At 37.0% G+C, this 24367-nt stretch overlaps 1 protein-coding gene across 1 annotated transcript in view; it reads right to left on the reverse strand.

The window, feature by feature from the left end:
• The window catches only part of gucy1a2 (guanylate cyclase 1, soluble, alpha 2), a 44028-nt gene that overhangs the window by 11594 nt on the left and 8067 nt on the right, over positions 1–24367 (reverse strand). Inside the window, exons 2-7 of the mRNA XM_027998973.1 lie at positions 22756–22817; positions 21531–21655; positions 18412–19316; positions 5765–5977; positions 4720–4992; positions 3462–3605 (exon numbers count right to left, since the gene is read on the reverse strand). Of these exons, the coding sequence (XP_027854774.1) occupies positions 3462–3605; positions 4720–4992; positions 5765–5977; positions 18412–19316; positions 21531–21655; positions 22756–22817 (1722 nt within the window). The remainder of the gene's footprint in view (positions 1–3461; positions 3606–4719; positions 4993–5764; positions 5978–18411; positions 19317–21530; positions 21656–22755; positions 22818–24367) is intronic.

Genomic DNA, 24367 nt, shown 5'->3' on the forward strand with positions numbered 1-24367 from the left:
TCTGTATGTTCGGCACGTTTTTATAAAGCATTATGTAATAGCAAGTGTAAATGTGTTTCATGTGCTAGTATAGTCCCTTACGGTGTTCTTCATATTGTTACACGAGCATGTCGAATGGTGAGTTGTTAATGGGGTGAAAAGATTAGACTTTGCACTGCACAATCAAAACCTTTTGCTGCATACAGAAAGGCTGCAGTTGTTGAAACTGCATTATGACAGAAAAAATACACAGCTACTTTCGGTCAGCATGATCAGCCTCTGATCCTTTCTGAATGCAAACTGCAGCAGATACTGCAGATGTCTGGTAGATACTTTTACAAGAGTTTACTTATGAACTATTTTGTAGGCATTAAATTTCCTCGCCCCATCTAGAGGAAAAGACAAATGTTTGGCTCTGTTTTTGCTCTCTTAAAGCCATCTATCCATGCACTCATCCAGACAAACAATAAATAAATAACGTCTCATACTTTATAATAATAATAACATAGTGGAAGCAACATACAGTGTCTGATTACTATCCATGTTTTCCCCTTGACATTTCACACCTCAATATATTTCAGTGTCCTTGAATCACTCTGTGTCCATTTGTGTCTCACAAAGCATTTTCTCTCCATTCTCTCTCACATCTCTCATGCTAGTTTGCATAACAGTGAAACATTGGCTGGGCTGAGAGCACTTGCTGAACAGCATTTATCATCCTGAAGTGTTGAGTATCTGTATATCTCTGCTCTATGCCAGCACAAAATGAGTAGGATGGAAAAAATGGCAAAACAAAAATTCTAGGAAGGCAGAACAAGAACAAAACCCAGGGAAAATGTGTGAAAGAAATTGAGGGAGTGAGACACAGAAGATAAAGGAGCACCTTTTAGGAGGAGAAGAAGATAGAGAGGTAGAGGGAAACCAGAAAGAGAGAGAGCAAATGTAAGGGAAAAAGAGCAGGCCAGAAACGCTTGGCAAGGGCTTTCTATTTTGAGACAAATGGACCATGTTAGGACCACAGCGGTACACATAAAAGTGTCCTGTCTCTTTTTTCAGCAGCTCCCTTGTCTCACCTTCTTTCACACTCAGTTGTTTGGTCCCTAACTATGCTATATAGATTTTGTGGGAAAAAAAGACATAAATAAATGTTTTTAGGAACCAAATATCTGCATTTTCTTGAACATGTGGCAAAATTAATCATCTAAACAAAGACTGGACAAAGGTGAACATCTGGACCCTTTGTATCTTTTATGTACCTTGTAAACATGTTCAAAACGCTAGAACTGAATCACATTTTATCATGTTACATACACAACTTTCAGAGTACTAACAAAGCATGCTGGGCAAATCAAGACCAATATCTTTTCACAATACCTCAGGTTTTGTTTGACTAGATGAAGAGTATCTGCAAACAGAATTTCTTAAGTCTTGCTTCTTATTTGAATTTCTGACCCGATCTAAGCCATTCCATTGTAAATTTGGCTGTAAATTAGTCTCTTTCTCAAGTCATTTGTATGACTGGACCGAATGGCTATCCAGAATTTAGATCCATACATCTTCACACAAGCTCTGACCAGGTTCCCTAATACTGCAGCAGAAGGGCATCCCCAAAGTTTGATGCCACCACCATGTTTTACTCTGCACCAAGACCAAAAAAATTCAGATTTTGTCTCATTTGACCAGAGTACCTACTTCCACTGAGTCGTATGCTTTTGGCTTCTTCTCAACTCTACCACTGAGCGTTTTTTGGTCTTCCTGCTGCTGTTTGCTCACTAATTTCCTCTAATAAATTTCTGAGGCCTTTAGCTATTAAATTAGCTGCACTACAATTGCACTATAATGCAGACTAAATTATACATAGGTGGACCCAAAAAACTAATACAGTAAGGTGGCTTGGATACATATACAGTATAAGCCACAATTTTCAGATTTTTATCTATCTTCATGTAGTCCTAAAGAACATTTCAGCAACTTTCATAAAGTCAGAGGTTAACTTTGTATTTACTTGCATTAAAGTTTTTTATCAGCTGACTGTTAATAAAAGTCAGTGTCTTACATGATGACCAAAAACAACAAAACAAACTCCAGGACTATAGAGATGTTAACAAATGAGCTAATATCCCAATGATCACAGGACTAATTACTTATATATCATATTTACATAAGACTGCATGAGAGCCTGCTGAGCTTCTCAGGCTCCTTTCAAGTTTCATATGACCTTCAGGGGAACCGAACTGAGGACAAGCATTAATAAATCATTCTGTGTTTCTTTTATGTTCACCTAAGCTAACATGATGAATTCCTCTCACCGTGCTGTTTTATTTCTTCAGTAAATAAAACAGATGTCATTTTCTGCAGAGCAGCTCTCCTTCTGTAGCACCACAAAAATGGAAAAATATGTAGTTGTATCAACAATAACTTGAGTACAAAATGAAAGTGCACTCTGATTATCTGATCAGTGCTTCAGAACTATAACATGTTTAGTTTAGAATGGAGTTGACACAAAATTTCTAATAGGAAGTCTTTCAGAGGATCCTTTATGGTTGTTTGCTGGGCAGAAGCTCAAAGAAATTATTTTTGTGATAAATCATTACATTGAGGAAGCAATCTAGTCTAGTTACAAGGCAACCCCAAAACAGAACTACTATAGATTATTCAGCATGATTGACAGAACCAAAGTACTATGATGCACGCTATTGAGTAGAAAAAAAACTATGGTTTTACTTTAGGCTGACGAAAACAAAAAACCTGAGTTTCCCCAGATCAGCATAGATCTGATCAAAAGCAAATTACAAAAAAACATTGAGCCTGAAAACAACCAATATTTTACAGTCTCTACCAAATTAAAAATCTATCCAACTGCATCCACATTAGACAACTGTAAACATACAAACAAGTATGAATCAGTCAGACGTTTTTCCTACCAATAGGTGAAGTGAAATGAAAATTAGACCAATCTCATCCTCTATTTGGATGTTGTTCTACTTTGGAAAAGCAGTCTTCCTCTTAACAGGAAAGTAGGAAATGGGTCTTTCTTATCGCAGTATATTTTTTTGTCTGCGTATTAATTCATTTATTTACATTATCTCTTAGTTGTCCATATCTCACCATCAGTTGTTTTTCAGGTATTCTTTCCTATTTTGTCCTTTCTGTAATATTCTGCTTAATGTGTTGTATTATAATTTTGAGCCATACCAAAGTAAATATCAGTTTCACTTGATTGTACAATAATTCAGAATAGTATTTACCCGCAGCTGGAAAATTACTAAAGGAATTAAAGGTTCATGAACCTTAAAAATTAAATAATGTTGTTATCCTTAAACAAACCAAGCAAATACATTATTATACATAAACCTTTCATATTCTCAAAGTGCTAGATGGAAATCATTTTAAACTGCAGGATGAAACAATGTCTCATCTAGTTCAGTTATTTAACAACTCAATGTACGTGCATGGTAAAGGAAAAATGAAATTAAACTCACCTTGATAGGCTTCCCATCAGGCGTTAGTACTTCCTCAGAAAGCTCTATCATTTTTAGAGCCATGAGTGCAATTGGTTTTGCATGGCTTTCAACCTTCTTATGAAGTCCACCGGCCACACAGTAGGCATCACCTATTGTCTCAATCTATGTGGGAGAAGGAGGAGCATGAGCATTCATTATATGCTCTTTGTTAAGTCTGTTTAATTTTGATCAAAGCATAATGATGTGAAAAAGTTGTAACAGAGATGCAAACGTTTGTTTTAGTAGTAAATTGTGTAGAAAAACATTTTATTCCATTTTTTTTTATTTCATTCGCTAAGTATGTCATGCTCCTAGCATACATCTTACTGAGCTACACATAGCAGCACTAAAAGCTACATGTTCCTACCATCTATTAAAATATTTTAAAACTAAAAATAAAAGCGAGCTTCTTGGATTTATTATATGCAAAAAATAAAGCTAGAAATCAATACCAATGACAGACTCTGTAAAAAATAGATTTAGAGCAGACAACCAAAAAAAGGAAATCTGGAAATACAAACTGCTCTCATTAAAGCCTGCCACAGGCTAAATCATTTCGACAGTAACCATGACAATGGCGACATATGGGTGATTCACTCTCCTCTGGTGTCCTCCTGTTCCTGCTTGACACACAAACCAACTCCTCCATCGCAACACTCAAAACCCATCCTAATCACAGCCACTGTCTCCCTCCATCTCAGCATTTTCTCTTCCCATCTCTGCTATCTGCTATGTCACAGGTTTGACAACTATTACAAGAGAAGCCCATTTTTGTAGGAGAAGATGTCAGGAAGGTGCCAGAATCTTTGATAAGCTTTCACAGACTGGCTATTATTCACATTTCCAACACACACACTCACACAGTGCTTAAAAAGTATTTTGTCCACTCTACACTGACACTCCTAAATAAAATCAACAATTTTCCTGCAGAAGTCAAATGATTAAAAAGTAGACTTGTTTGTAATTTTAATCTCCATACAGACAAAGCTGTTCTATGAAGGCTGTAAGCGTTAGTTGGAGAACATTAGTGAACAAACAACATCAGAGGTCTGTCTGGTATAAAACAACATATCAAGCTTTAAAGATCTCGTGTACCACTTCTCAGTTCATCATTCAGAAATGGTTATAGCATAACTAGAAACATACCAAGACCTGGATGCCCAACTAAACTGAAAGGTTGGAGACCATTATTAAAGTGAAGAACGTGGAAAAGATGCATGCGTGTCCATTCACTGACCTTGTAAACATCCAGAATGCCACACTGGTAGTCGAAGCGCGTGTAAAGCTCGTTCAACATTGAGATAACCTGCATAGGTGTGCAGTGGGCACACACGGCTGTAAAACCCACGATGTCCGAGAACAGCATGGTGACATCATCGAATTTACGCGCTGGCACATGGTGGCCCTGCCACAGCTTCTGCGCCACATCACCCGGAAATATGGAATACAGGAGATCCACGGTCCTTCGTTTTTCTTCCTCCAGAGCCTGGTGTGTCCTCTCTAAGGTGGCCTGAGAAACGAGAGAGCGAGGTCAGGAGACTTGTTTCGCTGATGAAGCAGCAGATGACAAGAATGGTAAAAGCTAAGAGTAATGCGCCAAATGAAATCTGCCGCAGTACGTGTATACGTTTATTTTTAGCTGAGTATATCTGCTTGATTCTAACTTTTCTGAAGATCTAATGCTATAGTACTGTTCAAGCATGCAAAATATGATAGTTATTTATAGCTACAGCCTAGGGAAGGGAGGAGGGGTTGTTGCAGAGCCTGATGCATTGAGCATCCACTGAGTTGTTACAAGAAGCTTTGAAACCACATTTTTTACAGTTAACATGGCCGATGAATATCAGTTTAGTTTATTAAGTGAATTTACTGCGTATGCATTAGTGAGGTATGAAACATCATACTGTCATCCCAGTTACAAGTTGCAATCTGCTGCTTATTTCTTAGAATTAAAGTCAAGAGACCAGATCTTGTCTTAAAGAGGTGATTAATGTGCAGACTCCAAAAAGCTGCTATGTGATTTGAATAATTTTAACTCCTAATGCTGAGAATTCAATGAATATTGGATGACAAATGGTCCTACTTATACAGAACCAATGTTACACAGAAGGATCCAATCATCCTAAATCACTCTTTGCTTAGGAGCCAATAATTTCATTATAAGTAATAACATTTACAAGTTATGGTAATACATCAGATCTTAAAAATACAGCAGTCTGTATTATTAAAAACTATATCGCAAGAAGCTTAATGCTAACATTTCTTTCTATGCTTTTGTTTACCTTTAGTTTGTCCATTCTCTTTTTTAGGCCATCCTGGGCCTTGGCTTGCTCCCCTACCAGGATAACGTCTCGTGTGGCATCATGGATGGGGATGTCTGACAGATGGAGACCTCTGCCCATCAGCTCCTCTAGCTTATCAACACGCGGCGAGCCCAGAAACATCAAGGAGCAGGACTCAGGGACATGGATCATCTGACCTTTTAACTCCATAACCTGGCAGAAAAACAAAACAAGGAATAAAACTAATGCATTCTCTAAGTTACATTCACGTATTGGATCGTGGTTTGTGTTTAATGTTAACCTCTCGTTATAAAATAAACAATGAGGTCATGAATAGTTGTGTTTTGACTGCTTGCCTCCTACTGAAGTGTGAAGACAGAAAATTGTGGTCATTTTTTATTCAGACAATAAATTCATATCATGACTTATTACATGTAATACAACTGGTTTCAATTTTAACTTCTAACGGTCATGCTGCGTCAAGAACTCAGATATTTATAACATAAGTAAAATGACTTAAATCTGATTTTTCTTTTTTTTTTGACAAAGCACAAGTGCGAGCCTTATTTTTCTAAAGAATATTCTATGCTAAAAATATTCTCAACACAGAAACACAGCCTTGGAGGCTGTCTTCCCAAAGTTAGTTTTCTGACATTAGCTACTTTTATAACAAGATAAGGAGATACCGATAGAACCTTGCCCTCAAACATGCTAAAGCACTTCAGCAAATTCCCTTCTTGCTCCGTTTCATGTTTGATTGTGATATCTTAGTATTTGTTTGCAATCAGAGAAGCGGGACTCTAGGTATTGATAGCTTAAGTTGAAATAATGAATTATAAGTAACTCACAGCAGATTAACACGGTGATCACAAGCAGCAAAGTGTTAATATTTGAGCATATGCATTATACATAAGCATAAGTATTATTTTCAGATGTTTCCTCTGAGGGGGTTTTTGATGTGACAGTTTGCATGTTCCATAAGAAAAAAATACTGAAACAAGCATGTCTTATTTTTAAAAGGCTTGTCTGTTTTGCGAGCTGCTCTCAGAACTATAAATGGAAGACTTTTTAAATAGATAGTGATGTTATTCTAAAGCTTTCTTTTTTGGGGATCCAATATAATTTTAGAAGTGATAACACATCAGTGGAAAAATGAAAGAAAAATCGATTTAGAAGACCGGATCCTGGACTCTGCATGTTGACATTAACTTGTTTCCAAATAAAGGCGAACCAGCTGCAGTTTTTTTTTGTTGTTGTTTTTTATCCAATTCCAATTTTCATAATTTGTGAAACTATTAAACTAAGACTGTGCCACTCATCAAATTGATCTTTGAATTTAAAATTGGACTGCAAATGATCATACAGGCAAATGGACAGAAAATTTTAATTATTTTTGCTACATTCTTATTTTCAAGTGTATTTTTAATTAAATTTTAATAAATGTAATATGTTTTCTAATTTCAATATTAATCACTTTTTTTCCAATAATCAAGCTAGCAACTATAAGCTAAGCACCATGACTATAAATAATTTTTATAAGTTAGATCAAATTGAAAATGCCAATAAATAATAACCAGTTGTCTAATTGTTGGCATCATGGATCATCTTTGTTAAAAAAAAATAAATAAATAAAACATCATCCACTTGTCCAGAAGGATTTATTTTAATTAGCCATGTTACTTGAATGGCCTATTAAAGCATCTGCATTTGATTTAAGTCTGGACTTTAACTAGGCCACTGCAAAATTTGATCAATCATAATTCTGGGTAATTACTTTTTCACATGGAACCAAACTGGTTTGAAGGTTTTTTCTTGTAATAAATAAAATTAGAATTTCAAAACTGCATTTTCTATTTATGCAGAGTCTGATCTCAATGTTTGTTTGATGATGTGAAGCATAAGTGTGTCAAAAAAAAGTAAAAACAGACAAAATTTGTATGTAAGAAACACGCTTTCAAAGCACTGTACGCATAAAAAAAAAGATCACATCAGGTCAAGCTGAAAATCCGTTGATTCCGGTCACCACCCTGGAAATAGTTCATCCTCGCTACAGACTGTGTTTCTTACAGAGGGGTTTTCCCTTCGTGCTCAGTCAGCAAATATTTTCCCCTGAGAAAAACGTCATATAGAAGCATCCCCTAGAAGTTTTGTAGGCTAACATTTAGAGACATTTATTAAAAAACATTACATACAGGAGCGAGGAGCTCAAAACCAACTTTTATATTTTTGCTTAACGTACATGGAATAGCCTTAAACTACTAAACTAACAACATAGTCTACCTACATAATATCTTATTTTCTTTTACTTTCTCTCGTTGTCTTCTCAGTCCCCCTGTTTAAAATCCTTCATGAGTCTCTGTATCTATGCTCTTTTCTCCATCTCCTCCGTCCCCTCTCTCAGGCTTTCTTCATAGTGTCAGATAGATTATTCCGCAAGTGAGCACGCTGCAGCCCTGTTTTATTTATAGCACAAGTCTCTCCTATGTCTGCATAAAACATCCAGTCTACAGCTTAATGTGCACAGTACCTCTCTACAAACATCCAAACATTACTAAATAGTGTCTCTTACTGTGTTTCTTTTTATAGAAATGTAATATAAGTATAATTAGATGTGCAGCCTCCAACCCACTGGGTCTGAGCTGACCTAACCCAATAACCCCACATGCACTAATACCTTTACAGAAAGGAGAATTGAGAAATCATTTTACCAGCTTTGGTGATTTGATTTGATTTTACATACACTACTGGAGTTTTAGGAAATATTCCCAAGAGCAATACAATATCCAAAACACAAACACGCAGAAAACATATTGCTGACACGAACAAATGGCAGCGTGAGCAGCTGTTTCAGGAGGTTGCGTCTGGCCGAGTGGGAGGGCCACACGTCTGACATACTGAAAGCCATCTCCATGGAGACGGTGAAATCAGGGGAGCTAAAAACAAATTGAAAAACCTGCTTCAATGCTGCTTGGTCAAATAAATTAGCTCTCTCTGTTTTAAAAAGCTTTCCTCTGTTGGACATATGTATAAGAACAAAAAAAAAATACAAGATAAGGGGATTAATGCTGCTGTGGTTATTCATAGGAAAATTCAAGATTTAGATAACAGAAGTTATGTAAACAAAAATGTCCAGAAGAGCAAGCTAAATCACAGCAGAACTGAATCATTTCTGTGTAAGGAAATTCAAATATCTTAGGTGTCAGCTTACAGGTCATAGTGTGTTTAGAATATAATCAATGTCAGTTATTAGGTACATACATTTGATCAGGGATCTCTGACCCCTATTGCAAGATGTGTTTTTAAAAGAGACTTAAAAACAGAAAGCAAAGATGTCTGTCTAATACTTAAAGGCAACATGTTCCAAAGTTCAGGAGCCACAATAGAGAGGCTTGATTTTCTCTCAGTTTCTGTCATGTTCTGGGATAACTAAAAGCAGCTGGCTGGCTGATCTAAGGATCTGAAAAGGTAAATATGCAAGAGCATTTATGCATTTATAAGACAACATCAAATTAATTCTGAACAGGAGGCCAATGAAAGGAGGACATATTTGGTTGAGATGTGTTCATGTCAAACAAAAACATGACTGTTAATTGGTCTCTCCACATTGTCCTTAGGTGTGAGTGTGTGCATCGTCTCCCAGTTGCTGGACTGGTAATCTGTGCAGGAGGTAACCCATCTCTCACCCAATCACCACTGGAAACAGGCACCACCCTATTTAAAAGCAGAACATCATTACTCAACATTTTGAAGGTGGTTTTCCTTGGTTAAGCCTCATGTGTTCTAACTACTGAAGTGAGTTTGATGTTCTAAGCTGGAGGGGACAATTTTGTGTAATAAACAAGTTCAAATGTTTTTTTTCTGTACTTAGAAGTTATTCTAACAGTGGACTGCGTGATCTTCCAATTTGCATGTGCTGATTACCTGTCTAGGATGTGGGTATTTTTCATTAGTAGTTTTGTGATTCTTTTCCATTACAAATCTTCCCTTCTAAAATAGAAGTTGCTACATGATTTTAAAAATGCCTAGAATTGTTCAGTTCCAGAAACTTATTAAAAATGTTCTACGGTATCCAAAATACTAGTTTAAATACCCACATGTGTTTAGAAATGATAATTCAGAAATGTCACGTCAGTTTCCACACTAAACACTTGCCATCCTCATTAAAACTTTTAATCCCAATTGTCTTTCCTTTTTTGATGTATGTCCAGCAACATTTGTAAAACAAAATTATGCTTCAAGTCAAGAAAGTGTTTTTGTCACACAATATAATAAATTATTAATTTTAATAATTAATAATGTAAGAATGGCATCCTGCTTCGCAGTAAGATCCTACCGGAAAGTCAATGCCTCCTTTATTAACTGCTACAGGACTTTTGTGATTTGTCACTTTGTCTTTTGCTTACTGATGTGCTATTTTCTTTGTCTGATTCTCATACAGAGCACAGGATCTATTTTCCCTCTTTTGATCGCTGTTTTATTTATTTACAGTAGGCATAATTATGCTAGTGTCTCCCGACCTTCCTCTCAGTAATGGGTGTCTATTTCTCTTTGGTTCCCATTTTATAGCTTACTGTGTTGCAAACTTTGCACATTCACAGATGCACACAAATACGCACATCCCTGGAGGCAGTTGTGTTGGCCTAGTTGTGCGTCTCTGTTTAACTCGACACTCTTTTCTACTTCTGCCTGCGTCTCTGTCATGACAGCATGGAGAAAGAGGAAGTAAGTCAACTGTGAGATGGGAGGGAAAAGACACACAGCAGTGCAAAAAAACTACACAAGGAGGTGGAAAAGATGGAAGATGGGGTTGATAAATATAAAAAGAAAGACGAAAGTAATAAAAGCAAAGTGACACATAACGTGTCAACATTTTTAGCAGTAAATATAGTTCTAATGGGCTATTATTCGAAATTCAATAACAACCCAGGTGATGCACATATGTAAAGACATAAAGCACAGCAAGTCAAAAAGTTACTTTGCTAAAGTGGAATGACAGAAAGAAGGTGGTGCAAGTTAAGAGAATAAATAGCAAAGAGGCACAGAAACCAAGAATATAGCTGGAAACTATCAGCTTTTAGAAAGCTATCCTTCCTCCTATCATTACGCAGTAGTAGCAGCTGGTACTCCTAATCAATTGTCTAAAAAGAGCTTACTTATTACCATGGCCCGTGAGGAATGATGGGTAAAGCAAGTAGATCTACCTAGATATATACTGTACATCCTTATTGCCGCAAAACATACTGACAGATGATACAGAAATATTTCTAAAACTGTAAATGTTCCAGTAAGTTTCCTAGGGTCTTAATCGGGAAATTAAAAGTACAGGATTTGACCTTAATTTTGAGCAATGACCTCTTTCTCCTCAGCAAGACTCCGCTGCTGAAGAAAAGGTTTGCTGAAACTAATTTAACCTTTGATGCAGAACATTTGAGTCTTTGGAATACTGTGGTCTGCTCAGATGATACAAAATAACAGGAATATCACTTTAAATCAACCCAAAAATACAACACCAATATTTAGGTCTAGAGGTGGAAACATCACAATGTGGGGCAGTTTTTCAGCATTCAGACCTGGCAGGCTTATTCTTCCATATAAATCAAGGAAGAATAAAGGGAGAAATGTACCAGGACATTTTTGACAAGAAGATTAATATGGTGAAAGCCTAGAGAAGTGCAAAAAAAGAGAACCACCGTACTTTCAAAATTTCTGTAAAAACTGATATAAAATCCCACCTGAACGATGAATGTGGCTAGTGTCTCTATTTAATAACATCTAGGGGGTGGCCATAGCTAAAATCAATGTAATGGAGCAGTTCTCTGCTCCATTAGACTTTACTACATATTAAATATACAAAAATTCATTTGGATATCTTTTTATGTGTAGATTACTTGGATTCTAACCAACATCTGGTGTGGATTTAATGTTAATAAGCTAATTAGAAAAAATAGTTATGGAAAAAAGTGTGCTCAATAACTTTTTCCTGAAAAGAATGGTTGTTGGGTTTCATTTATATGAAAACATGCAAATATGCAATAAGATGAAAGGTCAGGATGTGGCCTTCAAGTCATGATATCTTTGAAACAGATTGAAACAAATTAGCAGTGTCTCATCTCAAGGACTCTGCTTAGTCATCAAAATATTTTTTTCAGGTTGTTCTGCACCAGTATGTCTAAAATCCCAGGTAGTTAAAGCAACTAATTCAGCTCTACTGACACAAGACAAAACTGCAATCAGTAAAGTGCAGCCAGTGGGACTAATGCTCAGACAACACATCTCTCAATCATGATGGGTTCACATTCTGCATGCATAAATGTTTAAAATGTTCCGATTCAGATTGCTTTTTCGCATGGCAATGCGGTAAGACAAAAGCAAATGGGAAAGCATGAAAAAAATCTGAGAAGGCGAGAGATGGAAGTAGTCAGAGAAGGAGAATGAGATGCAAGGACACAGGGAGAACAGACAGACATGAGGAGAATGAAACACACTGTACTTGATAAACAGGAATAAGGGACAGCAGGAAAGAGGAGGAGGAGCATTCCTTTTTCTAAGAAGATTCTGGGAGATGTCAACAGACTCATTCGCATGAACAGGCACTCAGCAGCAAACAGTCAATGAGTCAGCCTTTTACACACACAAACACACACTGCATACACACAAAGCTGTTTTTGTCTTATCTTGTCAGACTTTAGTGTGCAATTCCCTTACATCCCACTCTCTGCTTGAAATCCTGTTGTACACAGAAAACACACAAGCTCACGTCACGTACACTTTGTTTATGCAGAAAACAAAAAAACGCACACATAAAAGGGACCCCATCAGGACAGTGGTTATCATAATAATATCAGCAAAAATATTCTTTACATTAGCATTATTTGCCTTATCAGCCTTTGTTATATTAACACAAAAGATACATGTAAAAAAAATGTAAAAACTACAATCTATATTTTACTTTGTCTTTGTCAAATTGCGAAGTGTTGATTTAAATCTAAGAGTTCCCCCCAAAATACACTTGTGTTTCTACATGAAAAATTATTTTGACTGCGATTTTATTCAATTAATATGCAAAAAATATATTTATAATTGGCATTATATTTTGCTTTAATGTTGGTTTAATGGAAACTGAGCATTATCATCACCTGTTTTAAAGAAAAACATGCATCATATCCTCATGCTCTTTTTGTAGCTTTGGATTATTCTATTATTATGTGTTTGTTTATTTTCTGACATTTCATATGCTTTATAATCTTTTCTTGATTTGTAAATTTCTTTTCATTTATTACATTTTTTGTTGATCTTTCTTGGATGTGCCACAGGGAATGCTGAAGAAAATCAGCTGAAAAACAAATTCTTTCTTTAAGCTTATTTTTTTCTGTGCATGGTCCAGGAGAAATAAAGTAATACGGTTGAAAGCAATTAATATTATTAATGTGCTTAACAGATATAACATCTCCTTGTAGTCCTTCTGACTTTTCTCACGCTTCTTTGTATTTTCAAATAAAGACAACAGAAAGAGGGAAATGATTTTCAAAGCCTGCAATTCTGAACAAGCAGCAGCAATTTATCTACCTCAGATCAAAGATGGACACTGCTGACATCAACATTTTCTTTGTCCGAGACATGCAGGTGCAGAGATGACACAAACAAGCAAACCTCTTTCAAGGCTACAATTGCATTTGTTAGATAAAGGCAGTTACAGTGCAGACTCAGTAATTTTTCTCCTCTATTTTCTACTTCTCAGTCTATTATATAGAGTTTTGAAATATCTTTGCCCTGCCCTTCTGTTTGCTCCTGTTCACAACTTTTACCACCAGGCAAAGTTAACTGCAAGTCATCTAGATCCTGGAACAACAAAGTAGAATCAAACCTTTACACTAATACCACCATGTTTGGTGTCGATGCTCTGTTAGCTTTATGTAAGACTGATAGAGGGTAATCATCTATTGAAGAATTTCTTTAGATCTGGGGTATATACTGTATATACATTGCTTTTTGGAATCGTTTAGCTCACTTCATGTTGCCGGACAGGTTTTACTCAACTGAATTCTTGCTCGTGTTCTCACTAAAACCAGGAAGATAGAGCACATAACACCAGTTTTAAAGTCCCTACATTGGCTCCCTGTAGCTCAAAGAATAGACTTTAAAATACTGTTGTTAGTTTACAAATCACTGAACGGCTTAGCACCACAATACATTAAAGATCTGTATCAACCTTCCAGACCTCTCAGGTCTTCCGGTTCTGGTTCTGCTCTGCATCCCCAGAACCAGAACCAAACGAGGAGAAGCAGCTTTCAGCATCTATGCACCACAAATTTGGAACAAACTTCCAGAAAACAGTAAAACAGCTGAAACACTGACTTCTTTTAAATCTCAACTAAAAACCCACCTGTTTAGAATTGTATTTGAAATGTAATCAATTACAAATTTGTTGATGGAACTTGACTTAATGTTGTGTTTTGATTATTGATTCTATGTTGCTTTGTGTTTCTGTGTTTGATATGATGTAAAGCACTTTGAAATGCCTTGCTGCTGAAATGTGCTATACAAATAAAATTAGATTGATTGATTGAACTGAATTCTTGAATCATATTTCTAAGTCAAGTCTTTGGGGGCAAGTCCAACTCTTGTCCTATTTTCTGCACCAAGTCAGACTCTAGCTGAAAGTCTTATCAAATCTGGTGCACCTTGTAATGCCACGTTATGCAATAATGCCACAATATGTGATAATGTAATAAAATCTGGCTTCAAAATGTAACAAAACATAATTAAAACCACATTATGTAATAATCAACACAAAACGTAATAAAATCATTGAACACATTTGCAATACTGTCTGCCAAATATGTAATAACATTATTATATTTTGAACTGATTACTACAAAATGTGGAGTTAGCTCATTTTTTAGGAATGATAATGTAATAACGTGGTGCATTATGTAATAAACAATCACAAACTGTTTGTGTTCATCCTAATTATAATGCTTCTAATAACAACCATGTTTTAGAGCCTATGCACATTTGAATTGATTGTTTGGTCAATAAATACAGACTTTATAATAATTTAGTTGCCGTTTCAGACTCAAAGCTAGACCCCTGGTATTAACCTACAAGTCGTTCAAGGCAAAATGATTCAAAATGCATTCAAGGATTTTATTGCATTTTACTTCTATTGTTACATATTGCAGTTTTAATGATGTTTTATTACATTTTACAGCCCATTTTTATTACAGTATTATTTATTGCGGTGTTATTACATAATGCAGTATTACACACATCTAACCCTACATCACTGCAGGTTCCAAACATGTACTGTTTGACCTTAGGCCTAAATCAACACCTAAAAATGTAATCTTTAAATGATAGCTAAAATTGCGGATCAAAAATTTTTACAACAAAGCACTGTATAAACTAATAATTTCATATAGTTCATGAACAGTATAGGGTTAATGTTATGGAAAATAGCAGAATTAGTACTCTGCAGCTAAAAATCAGTGCAGGCTCCGACTAGCATCAGACACCGCACACACATTATTCACTTGTAGTTGGACTGACTCATCTTAGACAGACAATTGACCCTTTAACACTAAAGAGCCTGAGAACGCTGAGATATCTACAGGAAAATCCTCACCATGTAGGTGTTTCATGATTCACTGATTCTGTCTTGGTGAGATTACAAAAAAAATTAAATGTTGACTGGAAGTGAAAGAGAAATGTTAAAATACTAAAAACTACATCTTGTTTTTTTATGTCTGACAAACTATTGAGATATGTGAAGAAAAAAATAACACGACATACAATATCATGCAGAGCTTGGAGGAGAGCTTTTGACTGTACAACCTCTGTACCCTCCCTTGTGTGGTGGCCACCCTGTTCACACAAAGAGCAAAGAGACAGCCAGAGATGCAATTTGCCCTTTTCTGCGGGGCTCTAAATGTCTCCTGCACAGCAAATATCTTCAGGTGAAGAGAGGATAGAAGTCAAACTGAAAAGCCACCACAGGTCACTCAAACACACACTTCCAGTGCTGCGCAAGAGGAGTGTGGCCTCCTACCCCCGGCCTGTGGCTTTCTCTCTCTGCCTTTTCTCTTAAAAATGTCAACCAATTCTATCCTGGCTCTCTATTTCTTTTTTCTTCTGCTTCCCATTCCAGGTGACACAGGACTCGCAGTGAAAGGAATACGGAAAGCTATGCTTGCCCTCCTGCTCCACAAACACACGACGGTTTAAGCGCAGTCCCATTTCAAAAAGAGAGCCCAGACTGTGTGAAATATAAAGGCAAAGAGAACGTATAAGTTGTAATATTCGTTGCAATATTCACTTAAGATGATTATATACACTTTTAGCCATAATCAAGCTTTAATGTTTTTAAATGTGATTTTATGTGACCAACACCAAGTTGCACATAACTGTTCAATGGAAAGAAAATGCTACATGTTTTAAAAATATTTTTACAAACTAAAAATTTGAAAAGTGTGACTTGAAGTTGTATTGAGCTCGCTTTACTTGAAAACACTAAATAAAATCTCATGTAACTATTTGCCTTAAGAAGTCATTTTTTTATTTTGTGTTTTGTATCTAGAAATAGGAAGAAAACTAATTGCAATTTTCTTTTAACAGTTTACTGCAATGCATGAAGGAAGTTCAACAAACATGCAAAAGAAGATGCTCTAGCCATACAGCAAAACACTATATTGTTGGAAAACACTGAAGATCGATAGGAAATCACCACCCCACAGTGAAAATGGTGGTGGCAGCATCATGCTGTAGGGATTTATTCTTCAACAGGGAAAGAGGGGTTGGCAGAAGTAGAGAAAAGTGTTTCTACAAAGTTTTGACCAATGGGGAATGAATACAAATGAACATCACAGAAAATTACAAATCATGCATCACTGTGTGCTGGTCTGTAGCAAAGATCTTAATAAAAAGCAAATAGGTATGTCGTTGTAACATTATAAATTGTGATAAGGCCTAGAGTGTGAATACTTTTGTAAGTGTTGGTACAAATGGAAGGATTTTTAATATTAAGCACATTTGACTTTTATATGTGTCAACTGGGAGTCAAAACAGATTTTTAAAATGAAACCTGAGGCATACAAATATATAAATCACAGAAAGACTATCACTACTTAGCAGTGTTCACACATAGCAAATTGTGCGAGTTGATGTTAAAAATATTGTGCATTGAAAAGCTTACCATCTAACTTAGGAAAAAAAAACCCTAGCACTAGACCGATCCGTCTCCTCTCTGTCAGTACTGTTCTGTGTCGAGGTGTTGGGTTGTGTCACAGACATCCTGCGGATACCAACCAATCGATAAAGAGCAGGATATAGCACAAAGCTCCAATTGATTTGTTTTTCAGGCAAATTGAAAGCAATTCAATCTTCACTCCTCTTGTGAAAAAAGATCTGCAGGTTTCAAGAGTGTCATGATAACATTTCATTCAGATGCTACCTCCCCCAAAGTGGTGTAAGACTTTTCTTAATTTCTGTAAGCTCAGTGATTACATTTTGTTTACTTCAACAATACTGACATTCATTCTTCAGATGCTGAAATCTGGCTAGACATAGGACAAAGTGTACTTGGTGAAGAAACTTGTAACAAAGTGTGGCCTTCTTGCACATATTTAGTTGAGGATAATGTTTCACCTGATAGATAAAACAGTGCAGAGATGGCATATTTTTTTGGCTTTGAGGTGCATAAAGTTCGTGACAAAGTCTTATCCACCGCTTTGGTCATCAAAAGTGGACTGGGTTTTCATTTAGCAGAAATCATATATCTTAGGTTCCAGACAGCATAGCTGCTTTGAATACTTGAACACCAGAGACGGTCTGTACTTTTGGCGCAGCTATTGCTCACACATTTCTTTTACAAAGAAGGTGTTTCAGGTGAAGATTTACTCTTAGAGCATGAAATATGAGAGAGGGTGTGAAGAGAAACTTCTGCCAAGGGTGCAGAACATGGACCTAAAAGTGTAGTGTGTAGACAGAGCTGTGTTTCCCCTGAAGAACAGGAAGAATGTCAGATTAAGGTCCTTGCTTGGCATGGGTCAGTCAATTGACTGATGAGCGGATCTGGTTTTTGACTTGACCAGTCACCAGCTGGTCTGACACTACACTAAAAATAGCAAACCAGTCTGTGAACACGCTGCATCGGCAAGAGAATATCTGCATTCTGTTGGTCTTTCTGAGTAAATATGACTCAGAGTTACCTATTTTATTATTAAACAACTCTGCATTTTCTACAATATGTCTGCTTGTCCTATAGGTGACCACTCAAATTGTTAAAAATCCCCTCTACAAAGGTTACCATGGATTTAAGATCAGCTTTGGATGCACACACAGAAAAAGTCTTACTGATATGGCATAAATATTTATAAATCTGAACTTAAGTAGATTTCATACAGGTAATACGGAAGACCTGCTGTCGGTCAAGAAGGCAATAGGCAGACTGGACTGTATAAAGCATAAGGTTTAGTCCAAAGGAGATTATGGTATATGCCTCTTTTTCAGAACTTTGACCCTACTTCTTAGTTCAAGTGAAAGAAACTCTTAAGGTTTAGAAAATTTAAACATTGCAAGAGCCCCAACTTTGCAGCATATGGATCATTCCTAACTATTGAAAACAGTGGTGATTATCATTATGACTTTACCTTCTCCTTGGTGCCAGCCTGCATGGGATCGGGCTTAGTGCGGATAGTAAATGGGGATGCGAGTCTCAGCAGTATGCCCTGGAAAGAGGGATCCATCTTGGGTGAGACAATCTCAAAACAGTCCCTAAATGAAAGGATCCGGTGAGGCTCAATACGAGCCTGTTTCCTAAGTCCTTCTCCAAGCTGCAGGAGTTCCATCCGATGCCCCAGGACCAGGTGAAACGGGAAGGCACGGCAAAACGTAGCCAGGGAGATGCGAAGATCACTGGGGTTAGTTGATAGCTGGAGTGGGGGACGGTTAGTGCTCACAGATGCTGAATTTGGGATGGAAGAGAGAGGAGAAGGGCAAGTCTCTTGGAGTAAGAAGGATAGACAAACTGTGGGGACGGAGGTTGGAAAAAGAGATGGAGGGGACGGAGATGAGGAGGGCGAGGCAGTGGGGGACGCAGTGGGAGTGGGTGTTGTAGAATCACAATCTGTATGTTCTTCATTTGGCAATAGAGGAGTTAGAGGTGGCACCTCTTCCACTTCAACCTCTGAATGAAAGATCCGCCTGGCGACAGCTCTAATCAAACCTGGCATAACTAATCCCACAACAGGTGCAGGGTTAAAGCAATGAAGAAACAACACTTTCCCTCTTCCGTCTCTGCTGCCACGGTTTCCAAGTTTTTCCAATTTCCCTCTACCTTTCTCCTCTTCGCGGGGATCCTTGCACTGAAAGGAAGGGCTCTCGGAGGAGGCTCGGCGCCCCGTGGAGGTGCGAATGTGTTCTAAAATGGCGTCAAAACCATTGAAGAAATCCTGAAGGTTGCCGCCTACAGCCCGCAGTACTCGCTCATTCTCTTCGAAGCAAAGGCCAAAGAACTCTTCGCCAAAATGCTCTCGCAGTTCGCAGAATGGAACTCCTGTGAGAAAAGGGATGTAAAACGTCAGCGTCAGCAAGGCGGCTCTGCAGAATGAACTCTGCACACAAATTAATGTCGTAGATGACCTTTAGTGCCCACATGCAGGGAATCAAGTGAAACCACAAAACAGAATCAAGGGTGACGTGACATATATATTATTAGACTTTAAATAAGAAAACATGTATATTAAATGCTAAATTATTGCATGTTTGTTTTCTCTTATGTATCTGCCATGAACCTTGGTGTTTCAGCTCTTCAATTATTTGTTTACACCAAAATGAATGAAATTAAAATTATTTTAAGCAAATCGACCATAAAAAGTCACAAGCATAATCAAACATCAAAGCTTTGCTAAAATAATGAATATTGATAGGATAAAAAGATCATGTGCCTACTGACTAAATAATATCAGAAATAAACAAGATTAAAGGATTACAGGAAAACTACACATGCATTTTCATATAAAATGATATAATCATGCAGAATCATTGCACACTGGCATCAAATATAGAAATTTCAACATTAACGCTGTTTTAGGGAGGCTGAGGTGCTTCTAAGGCTTTCTTTACTTCTTCCTATGGATAGATTCCAGTCACTTTCAAAAGTAAGATGTTGGAGACCTCTAAAACGCTGCAAAGTAGACTAAAATAAATAGTATCAAAAGAAAAAATGACAGCTAAATCGCTGCAAAGGATTCAGTCCTACTTCACTGACGCAGAGAAGGATCGTGTTAGAGCAGAATGTTTAACAAGAAACAGCATTTTAAATAATTGACTACTGAAGTCAAATATATTTTGGTAGTGATGGTGTAATGTTTTCCATGTGAAATTATGTTTATTGATCTATTTTTGGAAACCGCTTTAAAAGAAACACAAACAAATCGGTGGAAGGTGCTTTTGTCTTATTGCCAACTGCTGCAAAAAGATCTTGAAAAACAAGGTAAAAAATGTTATACAAAAACAATTATTTTAAAATTAAGACATTATATGTACAGGTCATAGAAGACACTCCATTGTAAGTGTCAGGACAGACATTCATCAGGAAAGGTGAAGCTGGGGGGGAGTCTAGGCAAAAAGCCAGGGCAACTTACAGAATTTTACTAATCTTACTGCCAAACTTGTTAGTGGTCTAAAAGCTTGATGAGGCCCTTTCCACACTTACATATTTTTCCCATTTGTGATTTTATGTTGTGTGTGTACCACCTGTTCTAATTCAAACAATGTTTTGTGCATATTTTTATATACCACAAAACAAAACAAAAATCTTTGTATCCATAGAGAATACTCTATGGAACGGGTATTCTGAGGTTTTGAGAAACAATGAGGACCATATTATGCGTACCCAACATAATGTCTCTGATTAACTTCAAATATAAGAAGCAGAAATCCACAGTAAGAAGGAAATTTTTAAAGTTGTTATTGAAGAAGCTTTGGCCTATTTGTTTCAGCAAAGTACCAGTTTAAATTTTTTTTATCACGAGTAGTACAGCTGGGCCCAAGAATGTGATAGCCTCCATTTGTAAAGTGAATCTTTATAATTATTGGAAATTTAAGCAAGTTATTGATCCCAAATAAATGACCATATTAAAGCATAGCTGATAAATTGTTTCCATTTCAAATCACTGGATTTTAAATCCACTAAGTTTGTTTTTTTTATCAATTAAAAGATTCAATTACGGTACCCAGCTGTCTGTTTTCATTCAGGGGTCAAAGTAAATTAGATGCCCCTAAAATAGCCAAGCTTTACCCTAGGAATAAATTAGTTATTTTCATGTTGCGCCTTAGAGACAGAACAACCTTCCCCAAAGAGTAAAAGATAGCCTGAGTACATGCACATGTGTGCATCTATGCATAAACAGTAACATAATAGTTACTCCACTTAGTTTAAAGTACCTAGTATTTCCTATTTTCATGAAATGTGCTACAATGTATAATAACAGCAAGGTCTCGGATAAGGGCTTTGGTGTGTGACCAAACAAATGAAAATAATAAATTTAAGTATATAGAGAGGGGACATTGTACATGTTGTGCTCACCCATCAATTTACAATACAGATATTAAATTCAAAGCAACCAAGAAGTAGAACAAAAGTGTGAAAGCAACACACTAAATAGAAATGAGGCTAGATTTTTTATATAAAGCTACCTTTTTATATCCTTTATTTCTAAATGTCAAGCTCAGAACAGTGTTTTTTTTGCTCACATTACATGCCTACCCAATATTGTGGCCATGTACTGCAGAATCTGTAGGACATCTTCCTCTGAGCCAGAGTTTTCAAGAAATGGGCACTTCTCCTCTTTCTTTTCACGCTGCCTTTCACTACCCCCAACATCCTGGCACCTGTGAGTCACACAAAGCAAACAAGCAAATGTATAATCAAATCCTGGAATCAGTAAAGAAAAAAAAGAAAACCCAACATGGTGCTGAAACTGATAAAAAGCTAAGTTTTTCTCATCTAAGATGAATACATTTGGAGTGACATGTGGGTAGAGCAGAGAGGAGAAATAAAACATCATGCAAAATGCACATGTGGTGTAAATGTGCTGGTGTAGTTCCTCTGCTGGTGGTTGAGAGCTGGGATTAAGAGTATATTTGGATGCACTCATAATTTGAAAAAAACCTGACTAGTAAAAGAGATAAAAGATAAAATGTTGCAGAAACAGTGTTGTGAAAAAGTATTTGCTCCCTTACAGATTTTATCTGGTTTTGCTTTCCTGTCACACTTACATGTTTTGGATCATCAAGCAAATGTTAACGTTGGACAAAGGCAACCTGGATAAATTCATATAGAGTCAGGTAGGTTTGGGTTGATTTTACCCTCAATTATTGAAACTTCTGTTTGACAACTGCTTCTTGTTTTTACTCACATTTACAGTATATGTGTCTGATGTTAACATTTGTCCGATGATCTCAAACTTATGTATGACAAAAAAAGTCAGAGCAAAAGAAATTTGTAAAGGGGTAAACACTTTTTTCAAGGCGCTGTATTTGTTTTTCCACAGTAAGATGCTCCGAAGCACAGAAGTTACACCGACTGAGGCCAGAGTGTGAGATACGGAAGACCAGCTGCAGCATTTCTGCATCTTTATGCAGTATGTGTCATGTGAAGGTTGTCTGTAAGTGTTGTGCCTGGCTGAAAACCCTCCACTGAGTTTTGCTGTTTTGACAGGGCACAAACAAGAGGTGAAAGAGTGAGACTAGGTGTTTGTCTATTTCTTTGGAAGTGTGGCTGAGGGCAAAACAAGAAAGGGAAAAGTGGCGGCTGCAAAGCAAACAAGAAGTGGTAGAAACGGTGAAAAAATTGAGTGAACAGGTGTGTGACGTGTGACAGACAACTGCGAAAAGTACAAGGAACTGGATGGGAAGTGAACGACAGGGATACCTGAGATAGACAAATTGTGGAGAGGAGAAAAAAGCCGCAAGTAGTTAAAAGTTTATACCTCATTTCTTGTTGTCTGTAGAACTGCAGAGTTCGTTGAAGAGCCTCTTGAACAGTCTGTGTCTGCAAAGAAAGATGACATGATTAAACGTGTTTTTATTTACGTTTGATGAGGAAAGCTTTAATGATTTTCTTTTATCTTTTATGTAATTGTAAAACTGGTCCATTTTGTACATTTCTCCCTTTTCAAAGACATTAAGGATTGCAGCTGATTTTAAAGACGTGGCATTTACAAGACTACTGCTGCTACGCAGGCAGTGCATCAAAGGCACAAGCTGTTTCTAACAGCAGAGTATACCCATTATTCTGACTAAAAGAGGACTAGAAAGTGCATCATTAACTCCTTAACCCTATATGTAATACTTTGTAAAACATCTGGAATGCCAACTTATGTCTTTAAGTGCAGTGCATGTTCTACTGGGATTTTGCAAGTTCTCAACATGCTGGTGAAAATCCTCCATCCTTAAGCAGAAGACCAGTTGCCTTCTACTATTCACCATTTCTGGAATTTCTCAAAAATAAACTCATACCAGCAAAGCTGCATGGACTTTGAATATTATTAAAACAATAAAAATATTTAAAAAACATCACATTTAAGGAAAGAAAAAAAATAGCACATCACATCAATCACTTTGCTCCTGAATACCCTCCAAAGGCATTCACATTTCCTAAAACTTGAGCAAAGTCTATACAACACAAGAAATAATGCAAGATTAGGTCGTTTAAAAAATTAAAAATATATAGTGTTGTTACGGCCAGTGGCCTTGTATGTTGTCTTTTGCTCTTCCGTATCTGTATATCTGCAGCTTTCCAACCAAATTGACTCCACTGGGAAGTGGATGCAGCCCTCATCCTCCTGTGCCACTCCCTGAGGCCTACAGCAGAGCTCATTGGATCACCAATTGTCAGCTCCACCAATCTGTGATGACGCCTCCCTTTTTAAACCCAAGACTTCCTGGGAGAAGGCACAGCTGATTCTTTGTTGAGATAGCTTACTGCTTTGTTGGGTGTTTGACTGCTCTGAATAGCTTTGTCTTTCTGTGAGCTTTTGTAACCTTTGATAGCTTTTGTCCCTGTGTGGGTTTTGTGTCTCTACTAGAGATTTGTAGTTTGTTTAACCTTGTTTAACCTGGACAAAAGGTGCAGCTTTGCTTTGTTAAGATCTTTGGTTTACACCTCTGATTGTTTTGTGGATTTTGTTTTATTTAGCACTTTTGGTTGTAAGCCCCTACCTTTTGATTATTGTTGATTTTTACCCTTTAGCTCCTGGTCTTTCTGAGACTCTCCCTTCAGCATGTCATTTGACTTTTGCTGTCGCCGCTAGTCTGGTGGAGCTGAGTAACTAGGGAGTCATGAGGAGAAGGTACTCTGTGAGGGGGAAGCTTGGCTGGAGACTGAAGCTCTGAGGAGGAGCTTTGTGGAAAAGACGGCACTTTGTGGGAGAAGATTGAGCACCCCCAAATGGCTACTAAGGGACATTAGAGGATTTCTCAATCATGCATGAAAGAATCAAAGAAAAACTCCAGATATATTTTTGATGAGGGAAACGCATTATAGCATGATATAAGGATCAAAAAAGTGGATTTCATGTAGTACTGCCACCTTGAATTTTT

Source organism: Xiphophorus couchianus, chromosome 18, assembly GCF_001444195.1.
Source record: "Xiphophorus couchianus chromosome 18, X_couchianus-1.0, whole genome shotgun sequence".
NCBI lineage: Eukaryota > Metazoa > Chordata > Actinopteri > Cyprinodontiformes > Poeciliidae > Xiphophorus > Xiphophorus couchianus.